Source organism: Bombus huntii, chromosome 5 (assembly GCF_024542735.1).
Source record: "Bombus huntii isolate Logan2020A chromosome 5, iyBomHunt1.1, whole genome shotgun sequence".
Classification (NCBI taxonomy): Eukaryota; Metazoa; Arthropoda; class Insecta; order Hymenoptera; family Apidae; genus Bombus; species Bombus huntii.
Genome location: NC_066242.1, coordinates 16,126,161 through 16,141,708, shown reverse-complemented (window position 1 = coordinate 16,141,708; position 15,548 = coordinate 16,126,161). Strand labels below are relative to the sequence as shown.

Below are 15,548 nucleotides of genomic sequence, written 5' to 3'. Positions count from 1 at the left end.
AAATAGAAAATTCCTCGATAAATAATTTCTTAATAATTTCGACACACCTTCAACCTCTAACCGATACGACGAACTAAACGCGTATTAATTGTTGAATTAATAAAAAAATAAATTCGCAGATCCTCTGATGTTTCTCACTACGATTTGCAATTACAAAGTAACGTTCAACTTGAAATTGAAATTCGACCGATAGAAACTAGTCGTCGTTCGTACCTGGATTTAACGATCGGATTGACCAATCTGTATTTTTCTACAGTAAGAAATTAGCAGAAATTATAGTGCAGGGAACGGACGAAGGTCTGGATAGAACGAACAGATTCTTTTTCTGCATGTTGGAAATATATAGGCTGTATGAAGGCTAGAGATCATTTGCCAACGCGTATTATAGTAATTCGTCGATTCGAGGTAGCTCCGATTCGGAAACAGAGGGTCTGCGAAGACAAGCCTATACTTAAAAGTAAATTCTCATTTTTTAATCCTCGAATGCGTTTACAAATTCTGCTGTATCTTTCTATAGTTTTTACCTTTGATCGATAGTCGTAGAGATAAAACGAAAAGGAAGGAAACTGTACGAGTAGAGATAAATTATCGCTGTTCGATGAAATTGTTTAATTCGTCCGATCCGAGACGACCGTATAATATCGTCGTATTTACGTATCGATAAAATTAGATTTATGTTTTGCGAGATTGCAATGTTTGAGAAACGATAATCCACGACCTCAATCTCCGTATTAAATCTCGGGAATGTAACAACAAACGTGCTTAACAACGATTCTAATCGAAGATAAGGGAAACACCGTCGTCGCGACGAAGTAAACACGAACGAGGAACTACGTGAATTAATCGGATTTTCCCTTCCTTTTATTTATAGAACAGGGAGTTACAAATCATGCGGCGTCTCGAGCACTGCAACATTGTAAAACTGAAATACTTCTTCTACTCCAGTGGCGATAAGGTAACTATTTATTAAGATTCTTTTTAACGATAATTCCGTACACTCGATTGAAATTTTGAACGTTGAAGCAATTATTGTTGGACGTACGATCTACTCCATAAGAAAGTGGATTTTTCTTTTCACACAATGTTTTTTATTCGAACGTTTCTTGCGTCACGCAAATTATTTCCCTTGATTCTTTCTCTCTCTCTTTTTTTTTTCTTCTTTTTCTTCGATTATACTCACGATATACAGATATTACCTAAAAGTATTTGGATAGTAACAAAATTTAACCGTACAGCGATATATCTGAGTTAATTACGAAAGAATTGAGGAGTACAAAGGAAGAATATGATGTCGTATTTTGTATCTTTTTTTTTTTACAGGGAAGCAGTTTTAAAATTCGCTCAATCCTTAAAATTGTCGCTTAAAATTCGCTTAAAATTGTCTTTTTTAGACGATTGATCCTCGAAGCTAAACGAGATTTTTTATCCTCTTCAAAATTTTTTAAACATCACGTTAAAATATCGTTTGCTTTAATAATTACGTATAATTTTGTCGAACATTTTGAGAAAACAAAAAAAAAAGAAAAACAAATTTAATTGATTTTTGAGCCGCAGTTTGCTACTGTTCGAATACTTTTGGAATTAAATGCAGTAGAGCGATACTTCTGATTTCTCTCGAATGATACACAATGATACAAAACGCCAAGTATTCATTGTTAGTTTAATGCATGCGACGTTGTTGTGTTATTTTGTAGAACATCTTAAACGCAACTAATCCAGTTTTTCATGTGGACGTAAGTGAACAAGAGAGTACCCAGTAGTTTTGACGGAGAGGTCCTTTTTTTGAGAGAATTTAGGCAGTTCCGCTTACACGTAGACAGATTAACGACAAAAAAACGATAACACGTTTTTGTTGTTATGTGTCAGCCGCGAACATCGTAGAACACTAAATACGAAGTCTATAGCCTGAGTCAAAGAACTTCGTTGCTCAAGGCCGCCAGCCCCGTCACCAATCATATTGGAAACTCTACCCTCACCCCTACGAATCATAGTTTGGTTCCACGTGTGTTGCACAGTGTCAATTATTTCTGGAATTTTATTTTTTCTAAATAGACTGATTTTATATAGAGATGCAGTACGATGCAAATGTTTTAGGCCATCAATGATAGCGAGCTTTATTCAATCATTATATTTATCAATCGTATTTTTAGAAAATATTTACGAGCGAGGAAGGAACATTAGAAAATTAGAAAATTGTGTCCAGTTATTGCCTAAATGTTATAAAACGCGTGTTTAGATAGATTTTAGATGAGCTATCAATCAGAACGGAGGAAACGAAAAATGCGATTTATTTGAAATACTGAAAACAAAATATCGAATAGTAGAAAATAAATTTCAATGATTGTTGAAAAATTATTCGACAAGATCTAAGAAACAGTGAAATACCGTTATTATGTTTTTAAACAAATTACCAGTAATTTTTTAATCGAACGTCTGCTTTATGAAGTAGACGACAAATCTAAAGTGACACCGAGAAATAAAAAAATATAAAAAATTGTTGTTCGATGGGTGGCCTAAAATTTTCGCACGGTACTTTATAATCGTTGTTCTTGTTTTTTCTTAACTTTGAGTAGTGGAGTGTATCCTTGAGTGACTATATTTTTGATTCAAGCTGTAGTAGCTAACGCAGCTTGACTAGTTATAGAAAATAATCTTCTGGAGTTGCGTGTGCACGGTTCAAAGGCACTTCGCGTAATTCGTCATGTAAAATTCATGCTGATCGATTTTCTACGATGAAACAAGCAACTAAGCCGTGCAAAAGAATTTACTCTCGAGTCGCGTGTGCCTTTGAAACGGTACACCTTCGTATGTCGATGGTGTAGATTCGTACTAACAAAAGACTTTGCGGATTTCTTTTAGAAGGACGAGGTTTATCTGAACCTAGTGTTGGAATACATACCTGAAACAGTGTATAAAGTCGCTCGGCATTATAACAAAAGCAAGCAAACCATACCGATAAATTTCATTAAGGTAAGCTGAAAATTACAATAATAATCGTTGAACCACTACCGCAAGAGGTTTTATACATGACGTAATAATTTCAAATAGAATACAGCATAATTCTCAATTTGTTGAAAAATAAATAACCAAGACATCTTTAATTCAAAAATATCATTATCTTTAATCAACCAGCTTTAATATACCAGCTCATACATATAATACGAACTCGTTTCATTCTACAGAACGACGTGTCATAGATTGCAAAATTACTCGATCTTACATATAATCATATGACATACAATAATTATCCATAATTATCGACAGACGCAATTAAACCGTAGACCAACTAAAGCTTTCCTCGTATTCGATTCATCAGTCGCTATAATCGGAACATTTTTAATTTCACATTAATAACATTCTAATATCATTTTTTGTGATATATTTCCAGTTGTACATGTACCAACTGTTCCGCTCTCTGGCATACATCCACTCGCTGGGGATCTGTCACAGGGACATCAAGCCACAGAATCTACTCCTGGACCCAGAATCCGGTGTCTTGAAGCTCTGTGATTTTGGTTCTGCTAAACATCTGGTCAAAGGAGAGCCTAATGTGTCTTACATCTGTAGTCGTTATTATCGCGCACCCGAATTAATCTTTGGTGCTATCGATTATACCACGAAGATTGGTACGATTACTTATGTATTATTTTTATTGTTAACATCATTCAATTCTAGTTAATTCATTGAATGGTGTACTGTAGACTGTTTCATGTGCCTAGCAGAATACCAGTTTGGTTAATTGTAAATAAAAGGTTGTTTAACCTTCTTTGAACGTTCGAATTTTATCAGCTTAAACTACGTATTTTGAAGGTATTTTAGTAAATTTTTATAAAATCTCTTACTTGTTCGATACGTACGAAAATCATTCCAAATTTGAAAGATATTGGAGCGTGTAAAAACGTAGGCTATACACGATATGTACAAGCGCGCAAAATATCCAAAGTAAAGCAGATTGCTATAATAGAATTCTGGATATTTGAAAGTTCGAAAGTCACAATGTGGAACGTCAAAACTATCCGACAGCCGCAGCGTGAAACGTTAAAGGCAATGCGTATCGTAACAGAAAATCAAGAAGACGACTTTACCTATATCCGGGATATTGATTAAATAGAAAGGACAGCAGCCAGTCGTTTCCGTAGCCTCGACTCGTACAGATCTAAATACATCGTACGTGTAGAATTGTATAGAATGTATATAGAATGTACGTAGCATGGACAAAGAATCATGCAAGAGGAACAGAATCGACCCCGTAACAGTATTTGCGGTTCTATTTAAGTTCCGTTTTTTTAGTCATGCTTATGAAAGTATAAATTTGCATAAACATCCGCAGTCTATTTATTACGTTAAAGATTGAAAGATTGGCTGGCAATGCGTCAAGGCACTTTACTTATATGAATATGATAAACTAGAAAGAAATATGGCACACAAAATATATATAAAATAAATATAAAATATAAAATACAGGAAAAGGGCGGGACAGAAAATAGAAAGATTTATTCTTTTCTTTCGTTTATATGTCTAATTAAAAAGTTTTATCGTGTTTACAGATGTATGGAGCGCAGGCTGTGTGGTAGCGGAATTGTTGCTCGGCCAACCGATATTTCCCGGAGATAGTGGCGTGGATCAACTGGTCGAGATCATCAAGGTGCTCGGCACACCTACACGCGACCAGATACGTGAGATGAATCCCAACTATACCGAGTTCAAATTTCCACAGATTAAGGCGCACCCGTGGCAAAAGGTAGCCTATCATCTGATCTACTCGTTGTATTATGCGCTCTTTGTGCGCAATACGTTAGACTGTCGAGACGGGTTTTCGTGTAGCTCGTCTAATTTCGTAACTGCGTACTGCGTACATGTTTGGCGGTTTCGTGACTAACGGGGGAAACAGATGATCTGGTGTGCTCTGATTTCAATGATTTAGAGAATTTATAAGAATAGTAGGTCTACCGAGAAACAACATCGTTTGCATAGATATTCGGTGATTTGCCAAATGTTATTTTCGTTAGAAATTATATCTCGCAGGAGTAAAGATATTTCATTTAAAATTGAAATATTTAATGTCTATGCAAACGTAAAACTAGCGTAGAGAAAGAGAAAAACGTAATATCTAAATCAGTGCACGCTCTTCACATGATCCCTTTGCAAGGGAAACATTATTGCGTTAATAAGGTTTCTTGTGATCACATTGTGTGAAAAAAATTGCAAAGAATAGCGATGGAATCGTTGAAGGGTAAGGTCTTGTTCCGCAGTCTTGTTCCTTCTAACTAACAAATCGGCTCTAATCACATTCATCAACACATGGTTACTCGTGGTTACAGTTTATGCTTCAACGAATGAGTGGACTAAAGTGTTCCACGGAGCACCAAAAGATTAGAGTAAGTGGTCCCCTGTTCAAAAAGCAATGTGTCTTTATCATTTACTGGCTGGCAAATATTCCTTTTTTTTCTCTCTAGCCCGTGATATTACTAACCAGTATAACCAACATTTTCAGCATCTGAAACGGTAAGAAATAAGCTGGATACGATGCTCAGTTACCGCTGTGTCGAACGGAGGACGACGAGCCTCGACGATTGAAAAAAACCACCTTCATTTCGATTCTTCGCATCACAAATCGCTCGACGTGCATCTTTTCTCGAACTCATGTGTAATATCCATTTTTCTATCTCATAATCGTCATCATCATAATCATCGTCATCATCATCATCATCATCATCATCATCATCATCATCATCATCATCATCATCATCCACGTTACTAACTTTTTAAATAGAAACAGATCTGTTCAAAATCTCGGTGTATCACTTACTCTAATGTTCTGGTGGTGAACAAAAATATTTTTCACTGACTTGAAAATGGTATGCAGTTATTCTTTTCTTTTTTTTTCTTTTTTTTTCCTTTTCTTTCCATTTCATTTCTTTTCTTTCCTCTCTTGTACATTGTAAAGAGCGACAACAGACTGTCTGCGAAACCAACTTACCGTTTGTAAGATCTAAATTTATCATCTCTTTCATTCTCACGCACTGCTTTTGTGCCTGCCGAGTATCTTAATGATACGATTTTTATGGATCGTTAATTTCATGTATCGAACGATCTTCCTCTGTACGAATTATATTCTCCTGGAGTAAACACATTTTATTAGAGAACAGATAAAAAGCAGTGAACATCGAATGAATCTGACTTCGCCTCCCGAACGGTCAGCTCCTCGGGTGGATAAACTTTTATACGAGAACAAATACCAAAACCGAAGCGGTTCATCACTACTAATATCGATTGTAATATACCTAATATACACCGATCAGATACGAAACTTCAAACGAACTTATAAGCGGAACGTATTGCTGCCGTTTTTTTATTGCTTTGTGGTATAGGATTTCGTTCAGTTTGTGTTGCTATGCGATTTCTTATGGTGGAGGTGAAAAGTTTTTTTTTAAGTCAAGGCTACTTCCTGATCATCCACTTTTTCGCTATAAATCTCTCATAAAAATATACATTTGCATGAACACGCACAATCTAATAGTGAGTATATTGAGACTACGTAACCCTGAACAGACGAACAAAATTTCTTGCCTCTACTGTAAAATCCTCGCTACTGTAAAAAGTGGGCAAATCCCGAGGAATAATTTTTTCTTTCTTAACGAACCTTCGTCCAGTAACAGAAATTAACATCGAGAAACAAGATCATCTTGAGATTTCTCCTTGTTAGCCACAGATTAACCATGAAAATTTTACCAGGACAGATCGAAACTAACGACGACGATGATTACAGGTGTTCAGGGCACGCACACCCCCGGAAGCGATGGAGTTGGTCGCTGGACTTTTGGAGTACACGCCATCCGGCCGGATCACACCGTTGGAAGCGTGCGCTCATCCGTTTTTCGACGAACTTCGGGAGCAGGGGACGCGATTACCAAATGGGCGAGAGCTTCCCCCTTTGTTTAACTTTACAGAGTACGAGCTACGAATTCAACCGTCGCTAAACTCGATCCTAAAACCGAAGTACATGCAGACTTCGGAAAATCCTGGAGGCCAGTCGGAACCGGTCGCGGGGAGTAGCGGTAACTCTAGTGATAATAACGTGAACACCAACACGCTGTCCTCTTCAAAGAACACAGACCCCGGCCAGTCGAACATGGCTTAAGCTGCTTTCTATTTTTAACGTTTAATTAAACAACAAACGATAGAAAACACGGCGAGAGAGTGAGAAAGAGAGAGGGAGAGGGAGAAAGGGAAAGAGAGAATGAGAGAAGGAGAAAAAGAGAGATATAACGATAGAAGGAGAGGGAGCGAGAGTGAAAAAGAAAGGAAAAGCCAAGAATTCGCGTGTTAGAAACTAGCCTTAAAAGAAACGAAAAAAGAAAAAAATTCAAGTACGGTATAGCAAGGACGAAAAAAAAAAAAGAATAGAAGGAAGATTGATATTCTTCTGAGGAGGATGTCCATAGACGATATAACATACACATAACACAAAGAATCCCCAATTGTAAATTTTTTTGAACTCTATGCAAATGGCGATACCAGTGTGGTATTTTAAGCTTTGTTCGCTTGAAACACGAACGACGAAATATTATAGGATTATTGAATAAAGAAGATGAATAGTTCCCCTCTTTATAACAATTTTGCCTGAGGACACCTCGAATTCTGAGTGGCGTGTGCGAACGCTTGATTGCCACCTTATTGCCAAAAACAGCATAACAGACAATTCAATTCAATGTATATATATGTTATAGGAACTGGCTCGTAACCTCTTTTAATTGATAATTGCTATAAACAAAGAAAGAAAGAAACAAAACAACAAAAAAAAAAAAAAAGAAAGATAATAACGAACGCGAACTTTTTCTAGTTGAAGACAAACCAAACGATGTGTAATCTATGATACACTATGTCTAGTAGCGCGTTACGTTGCTTGCCTCGTCGTCATCTCATAATTCGACAACACACACACACGCACACACACGCGCGCGCGCGCGCGCATACACACACAAACAGATACACGATCATCGCGATTATTAAAGAGATACAAGAGCCACCTGCCTTTTGACACGGGCTTCGACAAATTTTAGTGATTCAATGAGAAAGAGATCGCTAGATTCTCAGCTTTCGCGAAGAACAGTATGGATAGGAACCGAGACTCGGACGTTTCCTCTTGAATGCGTAACAACGAACTGGAAAAAGGGAAATGACGATTACAATACTTATCATTATATTGTATTAAAGAACACGCATGTTACATAGATAATATTCTTATTGTGTTCAAGATTCAAGCGCCGATCGATGCTGTCGCAACTGATAGGGAAATTTTCACGCGGAGAATGTCACGATTGAACACCAAACACACACACATAAACACACACGTTAGTAATTTGCGTGCACAATCTCTATTTATCGTAAGACGAATTTCCGCGACGTGAGACATGCTGCGTATACCAGCACCATAATTAGCAGATGAAAAAGGAGAAAAATATGTCGGAATACGATCCTCTATTCAATGAATGAATCAACTCGATTTAGTCGTCGCGCGTTTATCATTATATATTTCTGTCGTTGGTCTTACCGAACCCTCGGCTTCACCGAGCGATATTTTTCACCAGACGCGACAAAGCTCTGCGCATCAGAGAGCGATTTTCTTTTTAAATGGCCACAAATTGTTTTTTCTTACGCCTGAAGTGCTTTAGTTTTTCGACAAATTTCGAATGTCCTCTTCTTTTTTCTGTATCAGCGTGTGAACGACAGACGGATAAAAAAGTAAGAACAAGATTTGTAAGCAAATTATGAAGTTATCCTTTCGTGCGCATCACTTAGCATACTTTATATGCCCGCGATAGAGAAAGCGCAGTCGTACGAGGCCTCTGAATTTCTTCGATCGAGATTGTTGAACCTTTTTTAATATCTAGATCGCTGTCTCGTCTATGGTAGTCTTGGAGAATTGTAAGATGAAAGAAGAGGTGTACGAAGGAAATTTGTGCATTTTGCGTGATGAATTTCAATTCTGCGGAACGGTAACAAAACGAAAGAAAAGAACCCCTGAACCCTTCCGGGCATGTCGCGCGTGACCTAGCCGCCATTTTGCACGTTTCTACATATCATATCGCGCCGCAAGAAATCAGAAAAGAGAGGCTGCCGATGAAAGTCCATACCGAACGATCATTTAGTTCCTTTCTTTTTTCCTTTTTTTTTCCTTTTAAAGAGAGGGAAAAGACGAACGTTGATTAAAAGAACAGGGAAAACGAAAAAGAAAGAAAGAAAATAGAATGGTAGCAGAGTGAGAACGTGGGTGGAAGTATGAGTGGGAGAGTGAAAGGGACAGCAAGCGAGTGAGAATGGGAGAGAAAGAGAAATGCTAAGACATTTGTTTCAGAGTTTTAACGAACGTTGATATGATGTAGATTACGTTTTTAAACAATTAACACGGACAGCTTCCTTCATTACTAGCTGAACAGTTAGGTGAATTCATCGATTTCGTTTTTCCTCTAGTCTAAACGAAAACGGAGGGAAGTACATGAGATTTTTGATACACGATCATGAAAATTACGAAGACGAGTCTTTGCGTTCTGACGACCGAAGGATAATTTCTCGTTTTTGCGTTGAAAAAGAAAAAACAGGATGTTCAGATATGTGTCGATCGTGGCACTTTTAATAATGGTGGTATCTTTCCAGCACTTACTCGCACATAAATCCATACGCATTAAGTATATGCTAACATAATGGTCGCCTCTTCATTTTTTGTTTAAAATTATACAATGTATTATTTAGATAATTATATAATGATTCGTTTCTTTCAAAGTTTATGAACTTCGTCACAAAAAATTCTTTGATCACAAAAAATTCCAAGCGTACATTGGAGATTCCATAGGCGCCATTAGTTTTGCGTTTGCTTAATAATCGAGCCATCATTTTTCCGCCGTGAGACAACGGATCCCTTGAAAGAAACATTAGGCAAGCTATATAGCTGTCGAGGACACTTCAGAGAAGCTCGAACAGATTACATAAGCATGCGATATAGTTTTCATATATGATTGAAAAGAAGAAATATGTAATTATTGTAGATTTAAATTATTTATATGTTCAGGCAGCAGCTGGCTTGATGTATCTTCGTTCTCCTTGTCAACCGACATCTTGAAAAAAAGGAGACGTGATATCCGTGCGTAAAAACAAGAGGAAGAGTTATCGACCGAACAGGTTCAAACGGAGATTATTAATTTTGATCTTCCCGACTGATGAGAAACCGAAAAATGGTCACGAATCTAACTGTGAAAGGTAGAACAAAATAAAATAGATAAAGAGGAAACAAGAGTAAAAAAGACGAATGTGAAAAATTCATGGACAACCTGAAGTATAAATTGTTGGTTAATTGTCGTGATTATTCGATTAATAAAGAAATTCATCGATTTAGTTCTAATCCAGTCTTTCACGTGTTCTGCGATTTTGCGTGCTTTGAACATTATTTTGTTACCAGTTAGAGAAGGCAGAAAGTTAATTCATAGTCTGAGAAGAAGGAAGATATGATTATCATGATATGAGAATCGTATATGATTAAAGGGATGAAATCCACGTTAAATTAGGTGAATTAAATTGTATTCCGTGCAATTACTAGTGAATGGACACCGACATTTCCTTATTTTGCCTCGTTTTCTTTTTTTTTTTGCTTCTTTCGAGAGACTCTAGCGTTATTCGATTACAAACATACACGCAAACATACATTACACAAACATTTGCAAAATGTAGGGAAATCATCAGGTGAGGGAAGAGCCCATGTAAAATACTGAAAGTCTATATATATAAATACTTACATATATGTGTGTGTATATAATATACATATACATACGTATAGGTATATACATATGATACGTGCATACGATTCAATTACGTATATGTGTGTACATCTATATAAATATGTAGATTAATTTTTAACGATAGCAGTTAACGATATTGCTGCATTGTTGTAAAGAGAGAAAGACGAGCTGAATGGAAGATGCGCGTGAGAGTGTGAAAGAGATGGGAGCAAGTGAAAGTGACATGGAGGGAAACGCGATTTAGACGGAGAGAAAGGGAAAAAAAAATGATTAATTGACTCTTCGAGAACAACTATATTCGTCGTTTGCCTGACATTTTCATCACCGTTACCACTACAGAGACCACCAGTTTTTTGTTCTTTTCTTTGTCTTCTTATTACTATCATCATGTCGCACCGTTTCGAATCACCTAGTAAATAAATTGTAATAATTGTGTAAAGAAAACAAATTAATAAAGTAATTTAATATGTATATATATGCATATATGTATGCGTGTGTGGTGTGCATATGTATATACGTGAGAAAAAGGGAGCGAGAGAGAAAGAGAAAAAAAGAAGTTAACTCGCAAGAGGTATACGTATATTTAATCGCTGCTGTACCGATCGAGCGAGATTTAGCGATGGCTTTCTGTCGTTAATTAAAGCCACGAATCAAATATTTTGCGTTCGATTCGATGCTTTGGACGAATCACAAATATCATAAATCTATGATATCCTTATCAAGTGTCTCTGTGGAACAGAAATGATTATTTGATCATGTATGAAGAATTAGAAACCTCCTTTGAGAACCACTGAGCTTCGAACATGGAATTAGAGATTATCGTCATGGGCTATCCCTGATGCTCCAGTAGCTACTTCTATTTGCAAAAAAAAAAAGCTACTATTTTTCCGCTGATTCCACGGAAATTCCAAGATGGACCATTAATCGTTCGTATTATTCACGAGAAACAAAAAAAATTAAGTCGAGAATTCTATTCGAATTGCACGTTTTGAACGATCGTGGCTAAAGTAGCGTAGTTAAGCACTGTATATGTCCGATATTGTACGCTTGATGAACAGCAAACGCTTGAATTGCGATGAATTGTAGTTTATTGTTACGATTAGACTGCGGATTTTTATGCATTCCTACAGAGTTTTAAAGATACAAAGAGATGCACAGAATGCATATAATGTACCGAAATATATAAAGCATTCAAAGTAGTAAACTCGTTGTAATTTTTAATGGGTAAAACGAATCTCTATTTAAGTTTTATTCTTTTGTTTGTGTCCACGAAAAAGAAAACAAGCTTGCATAAAAGTTGCAGTCTAGTTACGATCATTTCCGATTTCGTACCGTTTCGTTTTAGTTCTTCGTATCGTACGAACTATGACGGTGGTGAGTAATCGATTTAAAAGCAAAACGAGGGGAAGAAACTCTGTATCTGTAAATTCATTTCACTGCGGAGTGTATATATATATACATATATATATATATATATATATATATATATATATATATATATATATATATATATATATATATATATATATATGTGTGTGTGTGTGTGTGTGTGTATATGTATATGTGTGTGTATATATATATATATATATATATATATATATATATATATATATATATATATATATATATATATATATATATATATATATATATATATATATATATATATATATATATATATATATATATATTACGATATTTTTAAGAACAAGTATGTTTTTAAATTATAATAGTGATTAATTTAATACGAAATTCGTCAATAAATAAACGAATTATATTTGCTTCCGTTTTCGATTGGTTCGAGTGGATGGTAAACAAAAAAAAAAAAACTGTATTCTTTTTTTACGAGTAATTTCGTTTCTACACGAATGTAAAGTTTGAACGAACGACGCAATAAAAATTTCGTATTAAACTTCACGTGTTATAGGCTCAATGTTATCAGTACTCTTTGTAATCCTGGGAAACTAATCTCATTTTCTAACGTGTCTCTTACGTTTATCGTGTAACATCTTCTTTTGTTACAAATAATTACAAGTCGAATTAAAATGGCAAACAGCTGTACGATATAATTTCCGATTATTAACAATCTCATTGATAAACGTGGCACCATCGTTCGAACATTTCATCGAATCTATTTTCGAGTATTTTTTATTAGTAAGCATTTTTTCGTATGATTTCCGATACATGCGACTAATTTAAGAGGCTGATCAACTAATTTACACGATTCCAAAATCCAAATTCCAATATTTGGTCGGTTCTGTAATATCTTTGAAGAAACGACTAAGTTGTACCTATCACGCTCTAACAGGAAAATAGTCTATCGCAAGACCCGAGCTTGTACTTCATTCTAAACGACAACTGTTCTAGACGTTCCACTTTCTCTGGTCCATCTTCGAAACGTACTAGTAGATTCCTGATTCGTACTAGTAGAACTAAAATAGTTAAGACTTTAATCAGCACGCATCCCTTTTCCGATCTCGATCACGAACAGTCGTGCATGTACATAAGGATGAAATTGAGTCCCTATTTTACGTCGTTTAACTCTCAATTGGTACGATTGGGATATAGGTGACCAATGATAGCTTGGATCGAGTGGCTTCATTATAAAGCACTTTGTCTTAATTTCTATTCTATGTTTTACACGACATTTATTGCGTAAAATACGAAATATAAACGAACTCAGACGTTTTGGTTAACAAACGAATTTTATACTGTGGTAAAGATATCGATGAATGTTGCGGAATTTTTTCGAATTTGTTCGTGGTTCGATATTACGAAACAATTAGGTTTGAACACAATAAATTAAAATTTAATTTCACTAAGGAAAAGTGACCTAACTGAAAAATCCAAACTATTATCGGGCTCGTTCGAGACTCAACAGTATCGATCGAGAGTTAGCATAACGCTTTTTTTAACGACAATCGAGAGGAAAAGGTGAACCCGACGAAGCCGAGTCTTCGAGACTTTTTAGTGGAAAATTTTAAAGACGGACCTTACGACACACACACGATCGAATTTTTATAAGCTTTTTACTTTTGCACCACACTGGCGATTCTGTCCGTACCACTTCCACGCGTTTTACCTCCATTAAAGGTAAGAAGCGACGAATCGAGAAGGAATAAGTCGAGGAGAGTAAAAACCATCGCAGTCGATCGATATTTAAAGACACTGCTACTATTTTCGCAGTTAGGGACAGCGATTCCGAGAGATAGGGAGATATTTTTCGCGAATAGAAAAAAAAAGAAAGAAGCAGTGGCAATATAAGTAGTAATGTAACGATAATATCTCTCGTTTCTACGATGTATGTATAGTCAAGGATATAATCGAGACACGTACGTGTTCTCGTACGATTCTTATCCCTCTGAGATCGCCCTTTGTACAAACCTTTGTTTCTCCCGTGTATCCATACGCTTGAAGTACTCGCTTGTAGGAATGTAACCATAGGACATCCTCTTCAGAAGTATATGTACTATAAATATGTATAATCTATATACCTTACTGACCTGCCCAGGAAAGAATCGACCATTAGTTTCTCACCTTCCACGGAGAAAAACGTTCCTTGGCGTGGATCGTCCGCGTTATTCTTGTAAAATTTTTCTTTCCCTTTACTTCCTTTTCCCATCGTATCGAACGATAGCCGAATTCCACGATACTCGGGAAAAGGCCGTTATTCGATTTTCCGAATGAGATCGGCTAACTATTCTCGCGTGGTATTCACGCCAGAATCGAGTTTCATGCGGAAGACTCGTAGGCGATCGTCCTACGCGATTCTCTTCCCCGACTGTATCGCTCTCTATCAAGACTTCCTGTACTTGATTCGATCACGTGGCGAAATTTTAGCGAAAGAATACGACGAACAGGTGTATAGATAGTAGAGACTGTGCGTTAAGACGAGAACGAAACGCGAAGAAAACGACGAGAGTATGATGAGAACGGTGGGACGAGGAAGAGGAGGGACGGGTGCAAACGTACAGTCGGTCGTAGCGTGGAAAGATAATAGTCGTGCAATGACGTCGATCAGAGATCGTACAGTCGTCTGTGAAATGAGTGCTTAACCCATTCCGGTATGGCCATGTACTATAGTCGTATACATAAGCCAAGTATAGTCGCGGATGTGCTTTTGACGAATGTTGACTGTAATCAAAGGTCTCGTCAGACTTCTCATTGACTACAGTTCGCTCTTCTAGGTCTATACGTCGGCCAAGATTACCTTCTATGCTGCCGTCGTTTATAGTCACCATGATGGTCGCTTGTTTCGGGTGACTATAACCTAATCGTATCAAGTACAGAACACGTACCGGCTACGGTGACTTGCACGTGCGACTCGAGACCTTAAGTCGATTATAGTCGCTGATCTGTTATCGGCACGGTGAATGCAACCGTTCACCCTTACGATTATAGTACGGAATTAAAGTCTTTCATCTAAGTTAACTCGTCGGCTATTAAGTCGACGGTCCCTGCGTACTTATATACTTCTTGACTGTAAGCCGATTATAGTCGGCCGCCATTATACGCTTACTTAAGCTGCAAGTTGAGTATAGTCAGCGGTGAAGCGCATATTTAGGACGTTGTTGACTATAGTCATACTCTCGTGCTTTGAATCTCGAGAATTGCGCGCGACGATTATAGTCAGCAAGCCGGTACGCTTTTATATTCGCTTGCCGACTATAGTCGGCCAACCATCGTGAGCACTAACCAATCATTCGTCGATACTATAATAGAACTATAACGACTCAGCGAGCTGTAGAAATCTCG

At 36.8% G+C, this 15,548-nt stretch overlaps 1 protein-coding gene across 10 annotated transcripts in view; it reads left to right on the top strand.

Annotated features, from left to right (window-relative positions):
* LOC126866102 (protein kinase shaggy-like) overlaps positions 1-12,077 on the top strand; it is a 62,021-nt gene extending 49,944 nt beyond the window's left edge. For 8 of the 10 annotated variants that reach the window (XM_050619255.1, XM_050619254.1, XM_050619253.1 and 5 more), the window contains 6 exons: positions 872-955; positions 1,695-1,733; positions 2,860-2,970; positions 3,389-3,626; positions 4,548-4,741; positions 6,770-12,077. In XM_050619255.1, coding sequence (XP_050475212.1) covers positions 872-955; positions 1,695-1,733; positions 2,860-2,970; positions 3,389-3,626; positions 4,548-4,741; positions 6,770-7,141 — 1,038 coding nt within the window. In that variant the 3' untranslated portion in view covers positions 7,142-12,077. The remainder of the gene's footprint in view (positions 1-871; positions 956-1,694; positions 1,734-2,859; positions 2,971-3,388; positions 3,627-4,547; positions 4,742-6,769) is intronic. The other 2 variants (XM_050619257.1, XM_050619250.1) reach the window with 1 other exon arrangement.
* Positions 12,078-15,548: the final 3,471 nt, after the last annotated feature.